This window comes from Micropterus dolomieu, linkage group LG07 (assembly GCF_021292245.1).
Source record: "Micropterus dolomieu isolate WLL.071019.BEF.003 ecotype Adirondacks linkage group LG07, ASM2129224v1, whole genome shotgun sequence".
NCBI lineage: Eukaryota > Metazoa > Chordata > Actinopteri > Centrarchiformes > Centrarchidae > Micropterus > Micropterus dolomieu.
The window spans coordinates 5,690,880-5,713,500 of record NC_060156.1 but is presented as its reverse complement, the minus strand read 5'-3'; the positions used below and the strand labels follow the sequence as shown (position 1 = coordinate 5,713,500).

General features: G+C 39.7%; 1 protein-coding gene across 3 annotated transcripts in view; it reads left to right on the top strand.

The window, feature by feature from the left end:
• Positions 1 to 22,621, top strand: part of pard3bb (par-3 family cell polarity regulator beta b) — a 232,692-nt gene that overhangs the window by 59,708 nt on the left and 150,363 nt on the right. For all 3 annotated transcript variants that reach the window (XM_046054894.1, XM_046054895.1, XM_046054896.1), the window contains exons 4-7: positions 1,383 to 1,477; positions 12,194 to 12,264; positions 20,200 to 20,283; positions 21,348 to 21,473. In XM_046054894.1, coding sequence (XP_045910850.1) covers positions 1,383 to 1,477; positions 12,194 to 12,264; positions 20,200 to 20,283; positions 21,348 to 21,473 — 376 coding nt within the window. The remainder of the gene's footprint in view (positions 1 to 1,382; positions 1,478 to 12,193; positions 12,265 to 20,199; positions 20,284 to 21,347; positions 21,474 to 22,621) is intronic.

Here is a 22,621-nt window from a genome sequence, read left to right as displayed (position 1 = left end):
AAATCGCAGAAAATCATGTGATTAACTGCAATTAAAAGTTTTAATCGTTGCCCAGCACTAAACAAAAAGTAAAAACTGTCAATCGTATTAAATAGGTCTTTCACAAGGCTCCACATCCTGTGGTGGTGATGAGCTTGTCTATTTAAAAGCTTAAATGTATGCTTACATTTTACACATTTGCGCTCATAGTTTTGTGCTCTTTATACTTTACGTGTCTTATGATAAGCATTGTGTTCTCACAAAGACAGACTATTAGTTTATTACACTGAATGTCTGCATGCTCGCGTTTTTGCTTGAAGCATCCTCCAATTTGGGCTGATGTAACAGGCACATTACAGTGACAGAGTGGAAATTTATTTTGTCAACCTAGCAACGTAAAAATAGTTCTCTCTCTTTCTTCCTCGTCATGCTTTGACACGAAAAGAGACACAGGCAAACTCCTTTCTGTAGTGTGGCATGACTTGCTTAAGGTCTGTATCTTGTCATCTAAAAGATTATTATTAGACATGAATTTTGCTGAACTGTGACTCCATCAAAATAGCATTAGCAGTTTTATGGCAGTCGCTTGTGTGTGTGTGCGCACAGGCATACTGTGCAGCAGAGAGACTAGCTGCAGATTCTCAAACAGTGCAGATAGAGACTCTCTATTCTGACCATTTTTGCATTGTTCTCTGTCTTAGTGTTTTTCTTTCCTCTGTCATATGTCGTGTTCCATTAACAGCCTGATAGGAAGTAGTCGCACAGTGTGATATTAGACTGACAGAGAGCCAGGTTAGTCTGGTTTTTAATAGGGAACCGGAGGGGATAAGAGCACAGCTTAACAAAATACAGCAGATTTAATACGGATTAAAACAGGAAAAAAAGATGGGGGGAAATCAATTAACGTTTTTGAATTGGGGGTTAATAACATTGTTGTTCGCACGCATTCAAGATATTTTTCTGCTACTAAAACTTCTGTTCAGTTGGTGTTTGGTGGTATGTCATTATATTCCCTTTGCAGATGCTTCCTATAAATGAAGAAATTAGAAAAAGTGGTTGCTTTACAGGCTGTAAACATTTTCTATAATTATCTGTATAAAGATAAACTTTACAAACACACACATCTCTGCTTCAGTTTAAAGTAATCTTTTACTTCTCCTAGCTGCAAAACTACATTAGCAATTCTGTTGTGGAATACAGTAAATGCAGTAGGATAGACAAGCCTTATTGTGACTAATCTTAATTGTGCATCTTGCTGTAGATGTTGAGTTTGTTAGAGAAGGATATCTGTACACATTATCGCTTAATCATTGAATCAAATCAAAAGTAAGAGTGGGCAATAGAAAAAAAAACACTCAAAGCTTCCTGCACATATCAGACGTGTGTGCTTGTGTTTTCTTCAGACACCCCCCTGTTGGTGAGAAGCAGCAGTGACTCAGCCCTCGGCCCCCAGCCGACAGACACTGAACCCTCCCTCAATGAGGACACCGCCATGATGGTAAGACCCTGAGGCACTCAAAAAGCCACACGGACACAGTTTGAAACACACCATATACATACTGTGTTGTGCACACCAAACAGACACACAGAGGAAATGCATGGACGAGTTCTTCCCATGTGACTGAGGACACAAACAGATAACCAAGTTATGATGTATGCAATATCTGCTTATATAATAATCAGTACTGAATAAATTCAAAAAGCTGAAATTTCCACTTGGGCTGAACTGAAGAATCTAATTAAAACATTGCAGTTGAATTTATTCACTATGTTCTTTCTCTCCATTGAGCAAACCATTTTAATTGACATCCCAGAAAACTTTCCTCTTGTGTCAACAACAGACTCTAAATGGGAGAAACCTGGGTCTTAATAATTGTTGACATACACAAAACCATCTACTGGTTTTAGTTGATTAGCAGGGAGCAACATGTGTTTTGTTTGTGTGTATGGGTTTACTTTAGTATGACCCAGGATATTGCATTGTCATTAACATTAATCAGATAATACATTTTAAGAAGTGTGAAAGGCAAACTGATTTGTGGTAATGAAATTTCTGGTCAGCTTTTCTGTTGTATTCATATAGCTTCATCAGCTTTTGTATTGATTGTTGTGTTGTGATTTAGTCTGATAATCCTCATGGACGCTATAAGCTTTCCTCAGTACTATCATAATCTAATTTTAAATCTTTGATTTTAATGACCTCATGGCATTTCCTCTTGTAGGATTCCCAGGACGCTACAGCTGGTAATGCGCAGAGAATAGCAAATAGCTGATGTTATCTTTTATACCTAATGTATATATTGCATTTTCCCCTAAGTTTCAAAAGTCATTGTTTCTTCTGTTAAAGACATACATAAGTCCAACCTTACCAACAATATTTGAGTTGGGCCAAAATGATTTAAGAGATTCAAATTTTTAGTCGGACCTTGTTCTGCATCCAGAAAACCCTTTAATTATATTGTACAGATTTTTCATTGGGGAGGATATTCATTGATATAAGCATTTGGAATCGTCCTATAGATTAGATGAACAGTGACAGTGTTTATTGAACAACACATAAACTTGGTCTACTGATGTCTTAACAAGTATAAGTACTATTAAAACGTGTAAGAAGAAACTTTGCTGTGTGTTTCTTCGTGTAGTGGGGGGTATATGAGTTAAGGTTGGGGGTGAGTGGTGCCTCTGGTGTCTTCATGTTCTTTCTAATCCGGACATGCTTTGTCACACCAAACTCCACTAACAAAGACAGATGACTCTCTGTTTTTTTTTCTTTCTTTTTTATCTTGTTTCTCCCTTTCTCCAAAGGGCAGAGAGCAAACACTTGCTCCCTTCTCCTGTTTCCCGTTTGCTTCTTCCTCCCTCTCTTCCTCTCCTCCTTCCTTACGTCTGCCAATCTCGTGTTTTCATCTTCTTTTCTTTTTCACACTGGTCCAAATGATTTCAAAATGAATAATTTGGGTCCGTGTCTAACATAAAATGAACACAAAATAAGCTACTGAAGCTAATGGATCTTTTTTTCTGCATTTCCTTTTTCACTGTGGAACCAGTGGCTTCACTCCATATCTACTCTGTAACATCTATCTCTCTATTCATTTTTTTTCTTCTTTTATCTTGTATAAAAAAAGTCCTAACAGATAAAGAGGCCTATTTTTCACCTAGTGCAAAGTGGAACACAGTGTCATCACTTGTTTTCGACCTATGTAGTTGTAATTTTCACGCCCAGTGCCCATGTTGTGTAAGTAGAACATGTACTTGTTGTGTTGGACTTAATATGAGTTGCGGTCAGGTGCATTGTTGGCGCATTGCTATCTTGAGGCAACAGAAAGCGATTGCTCCATTGACCAACAAAAACCTGTGCAGTGTTTTCTTGTTATTGAGAGTGCACGTGCATCACAACAGGCATACACTCAGCTTTTTAAACACACAGGGATGCGTAGCAGCGTTCAACCTCCTCAGTTAAATATTGTGCATTTGCTCATATATAGTTAAATAGAGTTGCTGATAGGACAGAGGACTGGGAGACGGTCGAGGCAGAGGGTCCAGCAGCCAAGGACCTGCACCTGTCCCTCTTCAGTTCAGAACTGAAGAAGTCCTTTGGATGAGGGACGAAACGTCTTCCAGTATCTTCAACCAAGCCCAGTTGCCCTTGATTTTAACCTTCGTTGGATATCTTTAATCTCCTGTCAGATAATTTGGAGAGTAATGCCAGATGTCCCTATGCACTCCCCGTTGCTGCCAAAGTCACTTATGTGCTGCATTTCTTTCAAAACCTGGTGGTTTTATGACTTGTCTATTCTCTTTTTTGCTATTATTAATATTTCTTTGCAAGGGGTCATTTAGCATCCCCTGAGTTCTCTTGGAGTTTCCACTTCTAATTGGAGATAATTATCTTCCCCAAATGTTTTTATGTCCACTCTGGAAAGGTTTAACAGGGCTTCAAGTAACACAGAGTTTATTAACAAATTTTTTTTTATATACAGTGTTGCATTGCGTGTGTCTGCTCTTTGTGTGCAATTATGATGTGAAAATCAGTGGAGGACTATGGAACTGAAGACCCTGGTGTTTCTTTTGAGCTTTTTAAAACACTGATCACTCATCACAGTAGTAAGATTGCAATTGTTACTCAAACACAATGTAAATTATGTGTCTATTTTTAGGGGCATATGTGACTGAAGTGTTCGCACTGTAGAGCCCGGTAAAACCAAACGATCCCCTGTTCCCTCATCTATTCTCCTCCTCCACGCCTTTTCCCTACCTTCCCCACCAATTATTTTGTTAACTTATCTAAGGTGATGCTTCTTGGATGTATTTTAGAAAAATACACACCTTTTCCCTCATTGAGTCTAGGGCTGCAGAAATCTCCTGGCCTACACATCATATTCTCCAGACTTATTATTTAAAATGTTCATTCCCTCTAGTATCGCAAATTATTGCAATTGCAGTATCGGTCAAAATAATTGCAGTTGGATATCTTTTAAAAATCGTTCAGCCCCAATTGAATCAGACTACAGAGTCATGCACTGACTTACGAGAACATGGTAATAAATAATATCATAATAACAGCGTGCCAGTTGCATGGAGAGGCAGTTTTGACTACTTGTTATGATAGTGTTACAGTTTCATATTCCCTGTAGGCGGTTGGACACAGCAAATCCCTCAAGTTCACTGGTTAAAGAGACTCCATGCCTGATTGGACTCTTGAGTGGTGATCCCTCTTCCCTTGAGATGCCTCACTGGACAAACATCCTTTTTTACCCAGGCTGTATTCCCCATAGAGCAACATGTTTGCAAGCTTCAGTTCTTATGGGGAATGTGACAGAGGTGGCCAGTCTCCCTGCTTATCGCTGAGACTGGTGATGTGGTTGTAGTAGTAGTAGCAGTAGTGGTATAATAATGTAATGTTGTTTAAAAATATGTAAAGAGGGGCTGCATGGGGAATAAACAGAGTGTGATCTAATAACATTTCTAGTGACTTAGCAAATTTGTGACTATAAATTAGGTATATTTGCCAAAAAGTTTAACAATAAATCCTGCTGACTCCACATGGCTTAAAGCTTAATATGATCCACCAGAAAAAGACTTGCAACCTGTTCTGATTTGCAGCCTACAGCTCCATGAAACAGTTTAGCAGAAATGAAACCAGGATGCACTTCAAAATGTAAACTGCTAACAATAAACTATTTATTTTTCATGGTGAAATGTAAGCCAAAGCTTAGGGATGTAGATCATGTTGTTCTGAGCCCACCTTCCACTCCTTACGTCTTAGCTCTATTTTCACTGCACACTGTCACTCCTGTGGATGACAATATGAAGTATTCTTGTGTGTCAATTACACAGTAGGTCTGCCCAGACTGTGCACTCAAAACGAACAGTGTTTTATCTGTTGGTGCGCCTGCATGATAGCAAGTTTGTACGTGACCTCAACCACACCAGCTGCAGTCTCAGTTTGTCTTTATTACACTACATGCTACCTCCTCAGGTTTTCCTACCATCTCATTTTACAACATTACAGCTTTGATCAGAACATCAGTTCTCTAAGTTAAATCAGCCTTTGTTTTACCTTGAATTTGAACTACTATACCATGGTTTTGTGCTGGTTACTAATCTACACAGTGGCATGTTAAAATCGCTGTGACTGTTGATTGAAACTCAAGCCATTATAGTAAAAGAATGGGTCAAATGTGTGTCCGACATAGTTTGTACATATGAATTTGCTAACGTTTGAGGTAACAGAGGAGGTCCAGAATAGAAGAAGCTATCATATTAGCCTAGTTACACCAAATTCTCCACTAAATAGATGTGGCATGGCTAAAGCCAGTCGTGAGATAGGTTATGATGGATCGAATACGTTTCTTAAATAAGATGTGTTGACAGTTTAGCTTACCAAGTAAGCAAAATGGCAGTTAGGAGCCTAGCTAGCTTAAGTGAGGTAAGAAAAGGAAATGCACAATTCAAACAAAAATACCCCTCTTTAAGCAGATCTTCTTGACAGAGCAAGTATTTACAAAATTGTCACAAAAACACAAATAAAGTGGACTTCGCTTAGCTAAGCTCTGTTGTATCACCAGACTTGTGGCCTTTTGAAAGCTGTATCATCTCTCTCATCATGTTAGAGATCATCTAATAAAAAATCTAACTCCCGTAACTGTAACTTTAGAAAATCTTGTTTGTTGTCTCTGCTGTGATTGACCTGTTCTGATGTTTGTGAAAGAGAGCATCTGATGGTCAGTTAGTTTAAATTTGCTACTGAACAACTTTTATCAGTTTCATCCAGTAGACATCAAGGCTGACAGCAGTCAGGTGCTCCATCGCAGACCTCCACTTGTGAATAATTTTATCTTTATTAATGTAGGCTAAACAAGAGTCAACAAGAAATCTGACACAGTCAGGAACATATACAACACTATCCGCTGATTTTAGTTTCTTAGCAGTGCAAGATGAAAGTCATATATTTAGTTGCAAAGCTATATATCTTAGCATGTCCTAAGTGATTATATTATATCCAGCAAGACGTCAGTTGATTAAGAGACATGTTTTATTTGTGGCATAATGTGAAGATGTATGAATTAAACTAAAGTCCAGTCATTACAACGTAAGTGTCAAAAATATCCCTCTGCTGTCTTTCCCTCGCATGTTTCGGTCTGATTGATACTCTTCAGTGCCTCACATCTTTCCTCTGTCTCACACCTGCTGTGCTGCAGTAACTACCACACGAATGAGTCTGTGACCACCGTAAATAAAGGGAATCTCTTTTTGTATCTCCCTCGCCTCTTCCTCATACATCATTTTCTCAGTCACTGTCAGTCTTTTTTTTTGGTCTCCTTCACTGTCCCTCGCTCTTTCACTCTCACACACACACACACACACACACACACACACACACACACACACACACACGCACACCATGTCACACTTAGTCACTCGCTCATAGGTCTGTCTTTTCTCAACCAGCCAGGTTCAGATAGAGGTAATGGCTCCGGGTAATTGTTCAAATTGTCACTTGGCCTTTTGGTGAGAGCGATGATGGGAAGAAAGTACTCTTCTTGCAGTAATTCTCTGTCTTTCTTCTCTGTCTTTTCTCCTACTTTCTGTCCCCTCTATTTAATTTCAATCCAGAAAGACGTACTGGTGCAGCTCTTCCGTTGTAAATGCCAGGCACCAATAAGTACAGAAAGCCCCGTTCCCTCTCTCGCTTTCTCTCTCGCTTTCTGTCACGCTTACAACACATACAAGCACGTACATGTGCATGCACAGGCGCATACACACACATGCACAGAGGGTTGCAGGTCAATTACAATGTGTTAATCAGGCTGGGAGTATTTGTTCTTGCCCCGAATACTACTGGGGCTAATGAGGCAGTACAACACTTATTTGTCATGCTACACCTGGGTGTGTGTGCACATGTGCATGTTTGTCTGCATGTGAGCGTTATGGCTTTTGTGACGCCAGCCCGCATGTGTACGTGTGTACAAATAGACAACTGAAGTTATATTCAGTAAGTATGCCAAATGAATTTGGCATCTAATGATGCTTGAAGGAAGAAATAGTAGCAACAAAACAAATATAACATATCTCATTGTGACATTTTGTCCTTAAACTGACAACCTGTAAATAGAAGTGAATCCTGTCAAATCCAACAAATTTAAAAATATATATATATAGTATGTTTTTATATATTTAGAATATTTTCTTGTTTACTCCCCCGTTCAGACCTCTGGCCCTCAGACATGGTATTTATCAAAACACATATTCACTTCAATTAATCAGCCACATCCCCCAACAGATATTTCAAGATAGATTAACTTAGGTTTATCGCTTTTATAAAGATTCACACACACACACACACACACACACACACACACACACACACACACACCATACACATACACTCAAACTTTCCAGCATGCATTACAATTAATTTATAATACTCACTCTGGGAGCGTTTTCAGGGAACACTTAGCTTGATTGGTTATTCAGTAATTAGTAATATCACTAAAAGTTCAATGTTTCTATCCGCTTTTAGCAATTATTAGATTGGAAGGAGAGGACTAAATACTTGCGGCTCATTTATTATAAGCATACTTATTCAAGGTAGGATTCTCTATCATTGAGTTAAAATGGAAATTCTGCTTTTCTATTCTCCAGTATTTGGATGGCCACTAATGCTCACGAGTATCGATTGAGCTGTCCGAGGTCGGCAGACTAATGCATTAATTTTTTCCACTGCAGTTGTCCTCAATATATTCCTAATAAATCTTTGTCAGTTAATAGGTATATTTTTGATTTCTTTTTTTTCCCCTCAAATAAAGCATCAGGTTTTACTTCTCGTGCAGACAAATCAGACAAGTCTTTCTTTATGAGGCTGTTTGTGGTTCTTTACATTACATACAGTGTAATAATCACTGAAACATATTCACATTGGGGTTTTTGATTTTCTTTTTTCACAGCTTTAGTAATGCTTTAAGAATGTGCACCTTTGAATAACCAAAATATTGCCGCTTGCTAATGTTGAAAGAAATGCTGTTATCTAATAGAGCTAATTCTTGACAATAACGTTTTACTGTTGTGAGATGACTAGTTAGATATCATCGCCCAGGCAATGAAATAAGTAACTTCAGAGAACATCTTAAGGCATTTTTTCAAGCAAAAACAACAATAACAAGCCACTTAACTATGAACACATTTATATTTTTATTAAGTTACTGTGTCTATGATATTGTAAGGTTAATATGAATAATGACACTTCGATACCCTTCGATAAGTAACATGCATTGCTGGCCTTTGTAATTAATATGTCACTCTTCCAAAGAGAGAGAGAGAGAGAGAGAGAGACCTTTTCTACTTGTAGTTATTAAATGAGACATACAATTAAGCACCAAAGACTTTCCAATTAATGTATGAGTGGCTGTTGTTATGACAAAGAGGTTAGGATAATTAATGTTACCTGTCATCCCGTTGGTAATTAAGCTCACATGACAGCATTTGCAGCAAGGCCAGACTAATTGATTTCTAAGCCACCCAACCCCAAACATATGGTTCCAGTATCTGCGGTCTGTCATTCACTGGAGTCTCATCTCACCTTCAGTGAACTCTTCTCATCAGTCACTGTCTCTGACTTTTTTCATCCTTTCTTTGTTCACATCTTCAGCTGCTTTTCCTTGATCCAGCCTGAATCTCTTCAGCTCTCTCACATCTTTCTCTCTTCATTACTCATCGGTCTTGCTCTCAGCTTCCTTCTTTTCTTGCTCTCTTTCCTTCCACTCTCCCCTTCTCTGACAGGTGGTGTAGGTCATATGGCAATAGGGTATGAGGTCAAAGGTGACAGGTCATGTAAAGAGTCCATTAGTGCCTGCTACTAACATTGAGCCTTATTGACCTGCGTGTATTTGTCTGCATATGCTCACACAAACATGTGCACTCACGAGGGCACGCCTGTTCTCAGATATCCACATGAACGCGTTATGCAGATTAGGACTCAATGGTAATTCATTAATACAGTGATCTAGACTGGGCAGATTTTTTTATATGGGGAATTCATGCTTGAGGCAATTTCAGAGGGCTTTACATAATATTTAAATTGGCTATAATTTAGAAGTAAAACACTTTGATGAAGCTTTTTAGGGTTGATCAGAGTCGAGGGAAATCAGTTATAATGTAGATTTCAGGAACATGGGTGTTTTTATTATTTGAAGTTGACATTTTAATACTAACAAACTATATACTAAATGAAATACATGCGTGTGCATTATCATTATTATTCATTCCATTTATCTAGAGAAGGATGGTGGATTTTTTTTTAGTGTTACAAATTTGTAGTTTCCCCCTACATTCCTGTTTTTAGCTGACCGTACGTCACCAGCCTGACAGTCGAGTGGCTGGGGCTAATCTGACAGGAGAGAAAGGGCCAAACAACGTATTCAGTTTTAAAACAACAACGATTACATCTAAGAGTTGGAAAGAAGACATTAGAGCAGAGCACTGAAGGGTAAAATGGATATGGGAGAAACCATTTTTTATGATGATGTATTGTGTGCTACGCACTGGTAAAAATTGCAATGGAGCTACGTTTGGATGCTAAAAAAGTAATTGTTTAATTAATCCCAATTGCAAGTTTTTTTGTAGATTCTTATTTATATTAGAACATGGATAGTTAACCCCAGGAACACATTTTCCATTTTTCAAAGATGAAAAGCACCTCCCACGATTTAGCTTTGAAATACAGAAGCTGGTAGAAAAGCAGCTGGCCTAGAGGTGACATCAGGACTTAAGGTCTCTATAGACCAATTAAATCAATACTTCTCCTTTACAGTGTCTAAGCAAAATATTTTGGATTTGTTGCTGAGCTTTTGTGTCAGATTGTATTAAACTGTACAGATATTCATGCTACAGTGTCTGTGGACAAACATATGTAGCAGTGACGGGTTTAATCACAAAGCACATGTATGCTGCCATGTCATATCATATATTGACTGTTGACCTATACTTCTGGGCATGTAACCTCGTCCCTACGGAGCTCACCTCTCTGTCTCCAACACACACACATACACACACTTCTAGCACGCCCTGTGTCATTGTATTAAGTAATTATTACAGCTCCCTTGGCTCACATTACCACTCTTCTTTCTATCACACCTCTCTATCTCTGTCTCTCAGTTGCCATGCCCGTTGAATGTGTTATTTATTACTGCTTGACAACACTGTCTTCTTGCCTTCACATATTAATTGCGATTTGTACATCATCCATCCATCACTGTAGCAGCTCCTTCACTCATCATTTCACTCATGAATTCATTCATTCCCATTATACATTCCCCTATCTTTCAAATTGCACAGACGTTCTTGTAGAGCCCAGGATCTCATATTGGGTGTAGTGCAGTAAAAGCCAAAAATGTGGGGGAGTTCCTTAATTCCTCCACTTAGTCACGCACAGCCTTTTTTGTTAACTTATGCTATTTATTAGTTAATCCATCCACATGTCTCTCAGTATCCACATTATCTTTTTTTCCTCTTTTTTCCATCCATTAAGTCTCCCACTTCTAAACAGACTGAATGTGCTGTTGGCTGTGTTGGGCAGTAGCGTCAAGTAGCACCGTTACTAGTTTAACTACATTTCTCAGTAGATTGGTGGTAGCATCGCTGTGAATCAAATAGCTTTTTAGTGAAGCTCTTTTATTGGCCGAGTAGCGCGTTAGCGTCCACACACGCTACATTTTCCCAAGCATTTCTGAAGGAAGGCAAAGCACTTCCGTGTGACGGTGACATCACGTACCGATACTTGGGCTGATGTCTGCGACTTTGCTGCAGGGGAATAAAGACACACGAGACTGAGTTTACTTTCTATTGTGACAGTTATTATAACACCTCTTGTGAGAAGGATCAGGGCCTGGCCACTTCTTCCTCTAGTGAGGAGGAAACTTGTGGCAGAAACTTGTTTCCATGAGATGAGAGATTTCTCTCTCTCTCTCTTTCTCTCAGGCCTATTGCCATGAATGTTTAGGTAAACAATGTTGCCAGAGCACAAATTCACATATAATCAATAAAAAAGATATAATTAATAAACAATGAAATTACATTATAAAAACTAAAGAAAGAGGGAAAAAAACAACAACCAAAAACAAACTCAAAACACAAAATATGTTACATTGAAAATATGTTTAGCTTTTAATGAAAAGCAGTAGAATTTTTCAGAGGAACAATTATTAAAAAAACAAACAGTATGAATGATAATAATGTGATCATTTTACTGTAACTTTATACAAACAACAATGGTTCTCAGAGGAAATACATTTTGCTGCATGATATGGCAGTAAGTAGGAGAGTTTCTTTGTGTCTGATTTAGCTCTCTCTCGCACACACACACTGTTTGGTGCAGGTTTTTAGTCTTTCTTCTTTTGCTACTGTGGAATGAAGTTGGTTCAATATAAACTAGGCCTATACTGTGTATATACACTAACTATAGAATATTAAAAAAATTAAAAGTAGCTTAGATGTAGTAAACTACTTTTGCCACGTTGCTGTAGCTTAGCTTGCTACATTTCACTGGGGCGTAGCTTCTGTGTAGTGAAGCTTCTTTTAATGTAGAGGAACTAGTAGCTTAGCTCACTATGTTTTCCAAGTAGCTTGCCCAACACTGGCTGTTGGAGCGTGTTGCTCTTTTCATGGTCTCTTCTCCAAATGCCACTCACTGTCTAACAGGAAGGCGTTTTCTCCGCAGGCAGCCAGTCCCGCTGTGGAGAAGCCAGCAGGGGTAGACCGACCCCACGGCAAACACACCTTCAGTGGCAGGTCAGTTTGTGTGTTCTTCTAGTACTGTAAGTCCCTTTTGATGTGCATGCCTCCAATTCATCGTGCTGAATCTGTGTTCTCAATATTGGGTTTGATTAAATGGTCTCCATAAGTGTCTCTCTCTCTCTCTCGCGCTCTCTCTCTCTTTAAAATGCTGTGTAGTTGTGAGGATAGCTTTTGCATGTGCATGTGTTTGTGCCCTACTTTCTCTTCATTAAAGCTTTATTCTAATCCAGATCAAGGCCCTTGCAGATATAGCTAGTGTAAAGAAGCGCCATCATTAGCCCATTACAAAAGACTGCCAAAACAGGGTCAGGGTCATACACACTCACACAACGTGCGCATACATGTGTAGACTGCCATACACACATGGCCTCAAAAATAAACAGCTACAAACATACTGTTTTTTACTGAACACATAACACATGCATACACTAATGAGTGCTGCTTAATTAAGTGTTAAGGGTGCAGAATGCCCTCCTGTGGGCCTTTTTAACCGTGCGCAGGTCAGGCTCATGCACAGACAGTTACTATCCATGTAACAAACATGTACAACAATATACTAGGCTCCTATGAATCTGCTGATGAATAATCAGGTTAAGTCATTACTCAGGTTAAGATGTTTGCATCTGCTGCTTCTAGTTTTTCATAGCATAGGTTAAAACGCCCCCTCTGCATTATTGTTAAGCATCCACATTTTCCTCCAGTATTTAGCCTCACATCTCATGACACCTAACATGATACACCCTTGCATTAATGGTGCGTTCCATTTACCTCAGAAGTCGGAGGTCGGAGCTGGGAATGACGTCACACCCGAGTTGACGGCATTCTAGTTAACAAGTCGGAAAACCTCGCTCAACTAGCCAGGTTAGCTATTGATACGCCAGTTGATTAAAAAAAACGCATTGTGCGGTATTTACTCACACTAAACACTGTAGCAACACGACCACATACAGCTGTTGGACAGCACTTTGTGTACGAACATTTCTGTGAGACACAAGTACACAGACGTGCTAATAAACAGTATAAACTAGAGCTTTCACTAAGTGCTGATACCCCGACAGCCATCTTGGATCACGAAGTCGGGGAAGTGCGATTCTCATGACTTCCGAAGTCGGGATTACGACATAAGGGGGCGTTCCCTTTGAAATTTTGACCTTTGAACTCAGAAATTCCGACTTCCCATGTCAACTGGAACGCACCATAAAAATGTGGCCTTTGCTGTGTAATTTTTTTTTCTTTACTTTAATACTATAGCCTGCAGTCAAACTGAGGTTGTCAGAAATCACTGGAGTTTAGTATATCGATTCTTAAAGAATATGTTTTTTGTTGTAATTTTAAATATTATTCCATTTTAACTCACCAGCGTCAGTGGCTGAGAGGTAATTTAACAATTCAAGTGGAAAGAACGCTGGTGGCTGGCTTGGCAATGGGAGTGGAGATCAGGTAGAAAGGTGATCCTGTAGAGAGATAGAATTGGTGAAAGTAACTCAGGCATGCGAACAAACGAGCTGGCATAAACTGGCTAACTAGAGTTCTTAGTGAGCTGAAGCAAGACACATAAACATACTGTGTAAGGGCAGGGACTGGCTGTCAGCACAGGGCTCTAATCGTGGTGAAGTGACGACTTGATAGCACACAGGTATGCTTGATTTCATTATGCTTACTCATCACAAGCAGTAGTCAGGAGACCATGTCACAGACAAAATGCTTAAAGAGGACCTAATGTGACCTATTGTGCTTTTTCATATTGTCTGGCATATCTACAATGTCAGAATGTCAGATGTTCATGGTAACCATGACCAAATAATGAGGTAAAAGTATTTAAAAGAAATCCCCGTGAGCGAAAACCTCAGATTATCTCCCTGTTCTGAATGCTCTGTTTTAAACAGTTTTATCTACTAACGGCTCGGTATGCTGTCATTTCGAGCTGGATTTCCATATATGGTCATTTGCTCCAGGCAGAGAATGCTGGCCTCGCCCACATATGAAAATGCAGCATTGCGGCAACCTGGTAAACACATAAGACGATGGCCAATCAGAAGACTGGGCTTTGGACAGGGGAGCGGGTCTCTAAGGCTACGTTCAGACTGCAGGCCTTAATGCTCAATTCCGTTCAATAAGTTCACATTATAGTTTAAATGTGGCCTATATCAGACTCCACTGTGAACTGTCCGCGGCCTGAAAGTGACCTGCATGTGCAGAAGAATAACACGATGTCACACACAGCACGCTGTTGCAGGCTACAGAAGTAAACAGGGAGCAACAGGGGTTAGCTCTCGGGTCACATTTCTCCCGAATTATGACTAGTGTTCACAGCTTTCTGTTCTTTCCTTTACGGTTTCTGGTGCTGTACAACGCAACTGCCCCACAACTCACTCACTCCCCTCTTTCTCACTCCCTCTCTCTCTCTCCCTCTCCCCCTCTCCCCACTTTGTCTGCTCGGACAAGTAGCATGCATGTAACTCAGAAGAGAGCCCCGGTTCGGTGAATTTTAGGTATAAGAAAAGGAATTTTGTTTACAGATGATAGCGAGGTAGAGAAGGAAGAGAGCCGCATGTTTAATTATGGCTTTTTGTGCAGCTTTATTGTTCAGCGCGGCTCCGTCTGCAGCAGAACTGCTGCTCTACAGTGACGTCAAAGTCGCATCAAATGCGACCTGAGTGTCCAGACTGAGGTCACATTTAAAAAGATCCGATCTGTATCGGATTTGGACCACATATTGAAGTGGCCCAATTCCGAACGTAGCCAAAGAGACAGGAGCATCTTGTTTCAGACAGAGGCTGAAATGAGGGCCCGCATGAAGTGCCAGTATAAGATAGAAAATTCTTTTTTTGAGCTTTGAATGAGGCAAAGCTGCCATAGATGAGTCACAGAACTACAATATAGGGCTGGAAATGCAGTAGAATAGGTCTCTTTTAAAAAAAATCAGGATAATAGTGATGCTACCCCAAAAGCATTATGTCCCCACCACCCCATTTCCATTTCCCATTTACTTGATGTTACTCGAACGTCTCTCTCACCTCTCGCAGACAAGCTGCGCTGTTATGAACATACAAAACCAAAGTGCCCACGCAATAGCATGACTCATACGAAACCAAGGCAGTGAATGGGTCAGTAAATTTGAGAAAGTGGCTGTTACATCATTGATCAACGTGCTCTTCTGTCTGACAACAGTGACCTCCGTTTATGTATAGTGTAATACTCTGTGCTTTTGAAATCAACAGGTCAGAATGGCCATGCAATGAATCCACAATTTATCCATAAATACTAAAACAAAATAATATGTAGTTAACCTGTAAAGCGGATACGTAGTGCGAGAGCGTTATGAGAAAGCTATGTGGAGAGAATGATGTCTGACCTCAGCCGGAGCTGGTTTTTTCCATTGAAACCAGCTGCAACCACAGAGCACAGATAGATATTAGATCACACAGACTCATATACACTCACATTCACCGTGCTCTATTCACAGGTGCTCTTCAGGCAAGGTCCGGGCAGTAACTGCCTTTTAGTTGTCTTTCAATTGAATTATGTCATGATTTAATTTAGAGTTACTGCGATACCTGAGCCTCAATTAATGATGAGAAGAACATTGTGATTAAAATAACTAAATTTGAACATCTGAATGAAAGTAAACTGTTTGACAGTTTTAGGTTTATTGCGCTTAGCGATACTGTACACTTCAATGCAGTGAATAGAAAGGTAATTATTTAAGACCCCCAACCCGCACACATTAGTCTGATTTTCTCAAGAACCTTTTTTTGCACTTATCCTCTCATGTACACACACACAAACCATCTCAGCTGTGAGTAATGTAAGAGTGATGTAATGGTTTTTGTGGTCGGCGAGGAAACGATCCTTGAAATTACAAAAAATGTCCAAAATGAGTTAAGGAATGCAGCCATAAATATTGAAACAGTAAAGCATACGTTAAATGAACGTGTGGCTGTATATGAGCGTCTGCTGTTGTGTATGTTTCTACGCACATTGCGTCCCTCACTGTGCGTGTGCGTGTACGCCTTTGAGTGTGAAGCTACACCTATAAATACAGTAATGGCTCATCATAATTTTAACCGCACACCACCGTCACCGGAAAAGTCATTACCTTTGAATCAAAATGGGCTTTTTATACAGAGAAACAGATTTACTATAAATTGGTTTATTGAAATAGCATTTGGCAGCATGTTATATTTCTTTGTGAAATAAGGCGCTGTATTGGGGGTGTTTTAGAAGCTACGAGCAGGAAAGGTAAATAGGTTTCACTGGATGCACATGACAAACTGGATGTGTAAAGGCCTCTCCAGGGTTAACAGAGCTTATTTATATGTTATTTTGGGACCCAACACTTCCATTCATCAACAACCGAGGATCCCTGTTGGGATGGTTTTGAGATACTCGGGTCTGTATCTGTTCATCTGTCCATCTCTCCCTCCCTTCCTCAATTCTTTGTTTCTTCCCTTTAGTTTCTGCCTCGTGATGTGCCTATTAAGTTTCTATATTCATAGTTACAGTAGGATACATAATGCTTCAGCTGAAATCTCGACTTTGGTGTTTCACTATTCCTTTTCTCTGTTCCCTTCATTACGCTTTACACAATGTATAAAAATCTTCCTGTCCTGCTCTTTATACTCTCACTTTTTATGTAGGGCAGTTAAATTAGTGGTCATTCCTCAAGTAACTACTCTTTGGGTTGTTTTAACTTGATGTGTAAATGTGTTTGTGTATTTGCATAGATTAACCTTTAGCAGTGTCGTGCATTCTTACTGGTCTGCATTTCCTTTACTTCCTACATCTCTGGTGCTCTGCACTTTGAAGACCAGCTTTGATAGAAAAGGTGAGAGAGAGAGGGAGATGATAAATAAGAAGAGGGTGAGATACAGTGAGAGGAAGAGAGTGGTTTGGTAATGCACGCCCTCCTTTTTTTGTTATTTCTCCTCTGTGTTTCTGTCTTTCATAGCGAGGATCAGTGAAGTGGCAGGTGGATAAAGAGAACACCTGCTCTCTTCATCTCTCTCTCTCTCTGCTTCTCTCCCACTCTGAGTTTGGCTTTTTCTCTGTCTCTTGTCGCCCATTGCGCTCTCTCCCTCTTTTCTCAAGTCTCACCCATTTTCTCTCTCTCTCTCTCTCTCTCTCTCTCACACACACACACCGCTACTTTTTTTTTGTAACGGTGCAACCTGTCAAACATCTCACACAAAAAATAAAAAAGGAAACGCAAATGGATATCAAGTGCTTGTGTGTGTGCTCGTGTTCTAGTATTAGAGATCAGAGGCACAGCGGTAGGAAGGGATAGAGGGGGAGGGGTTGATGTTATTTTTCCTCTCATATTTATGCTATTCATTAGCCTTGTCTAATTAATTCAGTGCCTCCTCCTCCCTTCATTTCACTATATCTTGCTTCCAGACCTCCCCTGCTTCCTACCTTCTTTTTTCTTTTTCTCCCTTTTTGTTTTCTTTCCCTTTTCTCTTCCTGTTTACCTTGTATCATTTTTTATTAACCACATTGGTAGTATGAATCTAGCAGTGGTAATGTTGGTCACCACTTTGGTCCACTTTAATGTGAAAATCTCAATGACCAAGTGATCTCAGCACCTATAAATGATAGAATGGTGCCAGTTTTGGTGCAGACATCCATGGTTACTAGATGATGTATGTAATGACATTGATGTTTCCCTGACTTTAACTCTTCCTCCATTATCAGGTTCAAATTAAAATGCTTTAAAGACTTCTTTTCTTTGTGTTTACTGCTAATGTTATGTAAATAAATGTTAGCATTTTAAAACACGTAACTAAGATGGTGAACATGATAACACCCCCTGCTTAACATTAACATGTAGGTGTAGGTGATTGTGAGCATGTTAACTTACTGACATTAGCATTTAGCTCTGCTTCAATAGTGTTGACTCTTATTCTGTGTCCCAAATTCATACTGCATACTAACTGTACACAGTATGGTCTATACCAATCTTTAGTTGACAAGCTCAACATTCTTATCAAGAAATTATATCATTTCTTGTCATTTCTTCCGCTGAACATCAAACTATCAATTAAACCTAAGCAAAATGTGAATGTGTAAAAATGTAATAATATATTTATTGTTTGGTTTTTCAGTTGTCCGCCGAGCTTTTTCACCATCATCCGCAATTGCACTGTGAGCAGCGATTGACAACTTAATTTTATCATTTTTTAGTGTGAACATACTACATACTCAAAACATGTTTAGAATTAGTTTGTAGTATGGCATTGTGACATTTTAGCCTTATTTTTCCTTTAGCTCCCATCTTTTTACCTATCCACTGATTCATTTATTTATTTTATAAGTTTCTGCTTTCGTCTCTACTAATAACCGTCATCTTTCTCTTCCCTTCCCTCCAACCCTTTCCCCTCTTTTTTCCCTCTCCCCACCTTCCTCCCGAAATCCCTCCCATACTTTTCACTTTCTCTCTTTCATCTTTCCTCCCTCTGTCCTTGCCTTTCTCTTCTCCCTTCTCTTGTGGTCCCTTGTTTCCTGTTGTCTGGATTAACTCAAATTTGCTGAGTGTTGATGAGGCAGTGTCAGCTTTGTGTGTTCATGTGTATGTGTCTGAGGGGAAAGAGAGAAACAAGCAAAGTGTGAGAGAGAACTTGTTTTTGCACTTTGCATCTCTCCCCTGTTACCACCCACCATCATCAAACACCCTCTCTCTGGAATTTATCAGCATCTGTACTGCTATCAGTTCATGGGGGTTTAGGGATGGATGGATGGTCTAGAGAGGGAGAGGAAGACAAAACCATCAGACAGTTATAGAGAGAGAGAGAAGAGAGAGAGGGGAGGGTAAAACTAAAGAGTACAAAACTAAGTTCAGACAAACTCACACAGGAAAAAAACACACACACACAGGGAGCAGGGGGAAGGTCAGGGGAGGATTAATGGCTGTGCTCTGATAGATAAACTAATCAAACAAACAAAGACTTCAACACGCACACACATGAAAACACAGACAGAATGTAAAACAGACGCACACTTGAATAATCCAAACTAGACAAAGGCAGAGAGAGACTGAAAGAGAGGAAGAACGCCATAGAGATGAGTGGCACAAAAAAGTTTTGAATAGAGTGTCGGCATTCCCATCACTAAGGTCTGGGTTCGCAGACACGAATTAGTCTTTGACAACCTCCATGGAAAATGATGTCTCAATCTAATCAAACATTTCCTCGGGAGACAAACACTTTGACTGCTTTTATTCTAGTGTCTGTATGCGTTTGTCTGCCACCCCACGTGTTTATGTGTAAGACCACGGCTACAATTCTGTCACCGTGCTTTTCTCACTTCCTCAGTTTGTCTTTACCTCATGTCTGTGCGTGTTTATAAGTAAGGATTAATCAGACATTTTATGTTAGCGTGTGTCACAGATTTGTCCCTTGTTAGCTAATCATTATGCAGAGTGTCTCTGGAAGCAAACAGAGCCCATAAAAAAGGAGGTACTGTTGTTAGGTAGTCAGCACAGTTCCCACAGGACTCTGCAATGCTGAATGCTTTTGTGAGATTCAGAAAATAAAGGTTCTTAACATTTTTATTTTATTTAGGGGAATATGAATATCCTATCCTATCTGCACAGTACCAACAATTACGATATTGAACAAAAACATGTATTTTATTCCATAATTACAACAGAATAGTACAACCTTTTTGAAGTATAGAGTGGGCCTATTTTATGCTGCTCACTCCTCTTATCCAATATTAGCAGCAATTGTATTTTCCAGTGGTTGGCCTAAATTAAATCTGTCCTTTTATTTTCGTGTTACAGAGCTTGTACTTGTCTTGTATTTTACTATACTAATATTACATATCTTGTTTTTCTCCCACTGGTATGATTTTTGTGGTGTGTGTGTTGTGTGGTGTGTGTGTGTGTGTGTGTGTGTGTAATTGTGTGTTTAACTTTGTGTGTGTGCATAGCCTGACTAGAACGGTGGAGATCCTGGGAGAGGACAGTCCCCTGGGGATCCATGTGGTTCCTTATAGCTCATCGCTCAGTGGACGGTAAGTTGTGTGTGCGCGTGCTCACACACACACACACACACACACACACACACACACACACAAAAACAACAGATACTATCTATTAGCCCTGATTCTGTCCTTTAACCTCAAAAGGTCTGTTTATCAGCTACAGTATGTGATAGAGTTACATCCCCATAATCCTGTTCTGCACTTGTAAGAAATTCTGGACCCTGGCACTACAGTACACAAACATGGCAACCACACACACACAATGGGGAAAAAGGGAAGGAAGAATGCTTTCTTTGGGTGTGTGACAGTCAGACAGACGATGGGGATTTCCTAAAGGAAACCAGGATTGGTTTTTATGTCTGTTCTTCTGACACTGACCCTGCCAATCTCCTCTTTAATTTCCTCCCCTTTCTCTGTTATTCTCCCTTTCTTTCTTTTTTCTGTTCTCTCCCCCCTTTTTCCTGAACGCCTCCTTCGTTTTTTCCATCATTTACCAGCATCCCTGTCACCTCTTAACCTAGTTTCATCTTTTTGCAGCTGTCTGCAAAGTCCTTTGTGTGTGTCAGTGTCATCACTTCTGCTTTGTTAAGCTGTGTTTTGGTGAAGTAATGGTAGACATTAAGGGCACAGAGTAATGAAATAGTTGTTCAGTTTATCCTACCATATTGCTGGCTGTCTGTACCTTTATCTCTCTCTTTATTACGTCTTAATATACATGTCTGCTCAGCTTTATGTCTTGTTCATGTGTGTGCTTGTCTGTTATGTTGTCTTTGTTACTCTACCTGTAAGCACTGTGCTCCCAGTTGGCTCTTATAAGTTAATAGTGGATCATATAGCACTGATAGAAATCCACAACGGGACACGAGCAGACAGTTAAAGGTTATATCTTTCATAACCATGTCTTAGTAAACCATATGGACGATCTCTGTGGGCTACTCCATCAAACGCATCAGTCTTCTGGGACACACTCGGAAAGTCACTTTCACACAGAAAGTGTGTGTGTGTGTGTGGCACGCATGTGTGCAAGGTTTTAAAAAAACATTTAGAGATGGGAACATCCATTAACCTTCTCTCCTTGCTCACTCTCCTGTCAGGTCTCTTGGTCTGTACATTCGTGGAGTGGAGGAGGAGAGTCGCTCAAGAAAGGAGGGCTTGTTTCAAGAGGACGAATGCATCGTCAAGATCAACAACACCGACCTCATGGACAAGACATTTAGCCAGTGAGTGCATTGTTGTTTGTGTGTGTCTTGTCTTGAAGGTCACAAAAGTTGAGTTTATTAGCTGCAACAGCGTACCCCTATTACATTAGAGGACAAGATAAGCATGACTCATTCTTGTACCGTTCCTCAGCCTTTCAGTGAACAAACTGCTTTCTGCTACCGTCAGAGCACCTGCAGCCATTTTTCTGTATATTTGTGCAGTTAGTTGAGTCGCTTGGCCTTGTTTAGTTGGCCAATCACTGCGTCCTCAGCGTTGCCTGTTTCTTTGTGCTTCTTCAAAAGAGCTCGGACAGCACATCTGGAAATTCATGTCTGCCTTGAACTTTCTGCCTGGGAGAGACCTTGCTGATGCAGTATAACAACCTTGTGTCTTGTTGCTGTCCTTAGTCTGGTGTTTGATGTTTGACAGTAAACCGTCTTCAGTAACCTCACCTTGTTAGCTGGGTTTGGCTGTTCCTCACCCAGATGTATTCATCATACACAGCTGTTTCTATTTCAGTTAATGATTTTGTTTCAACCTACACATCGAGTTGGTGATCATAGTACCTGATAATTGTTTAATCATGCACTGGACGATATAAAAAATCCTTTGTGCAAGTGTACCTGGAACAATTGATAGAGCTTTGAAGGCAAAGGGTGATCACACCAAATATTGATTAGATTTAGATTTTTCTTTTGTTCACTCAGTTTGCATCTTGTTAATTGATATAATCTAATCTATTAACATGTCTATTTTTGAAAGCATTCTCAACATTTTTCTACACCGACCTATAAACTCTTGCTGCATAGTACTGTATATAAATATACATGTTTATATGATTTTTAGTTCAAGCATGGGTCAAGGTCCTATTTATGTAAAGGGTCAGTTCACCCAAATTTGAAAGGAAATAGGTTCTCACTTATATTTAGTGGTGTGTAGCTATGCAGCCATGTTTTGAAGGTTTTTCCACCCTAATACAATACAGTTGAATGGGAACCAAAACACGCAGAATTGTTACCGTTAAAAATAAACAACCCTCCAGCCCAAAAACAAACTACATTTGTGATGTTAGTGAACCCTTCCTTTTAAATGGGTTGTTGAGTTTAAAAAATGTACATTTCAGCTTTAAATTAAAGTAAATTAAATGCAAATAAAAACTGTCTCTCCA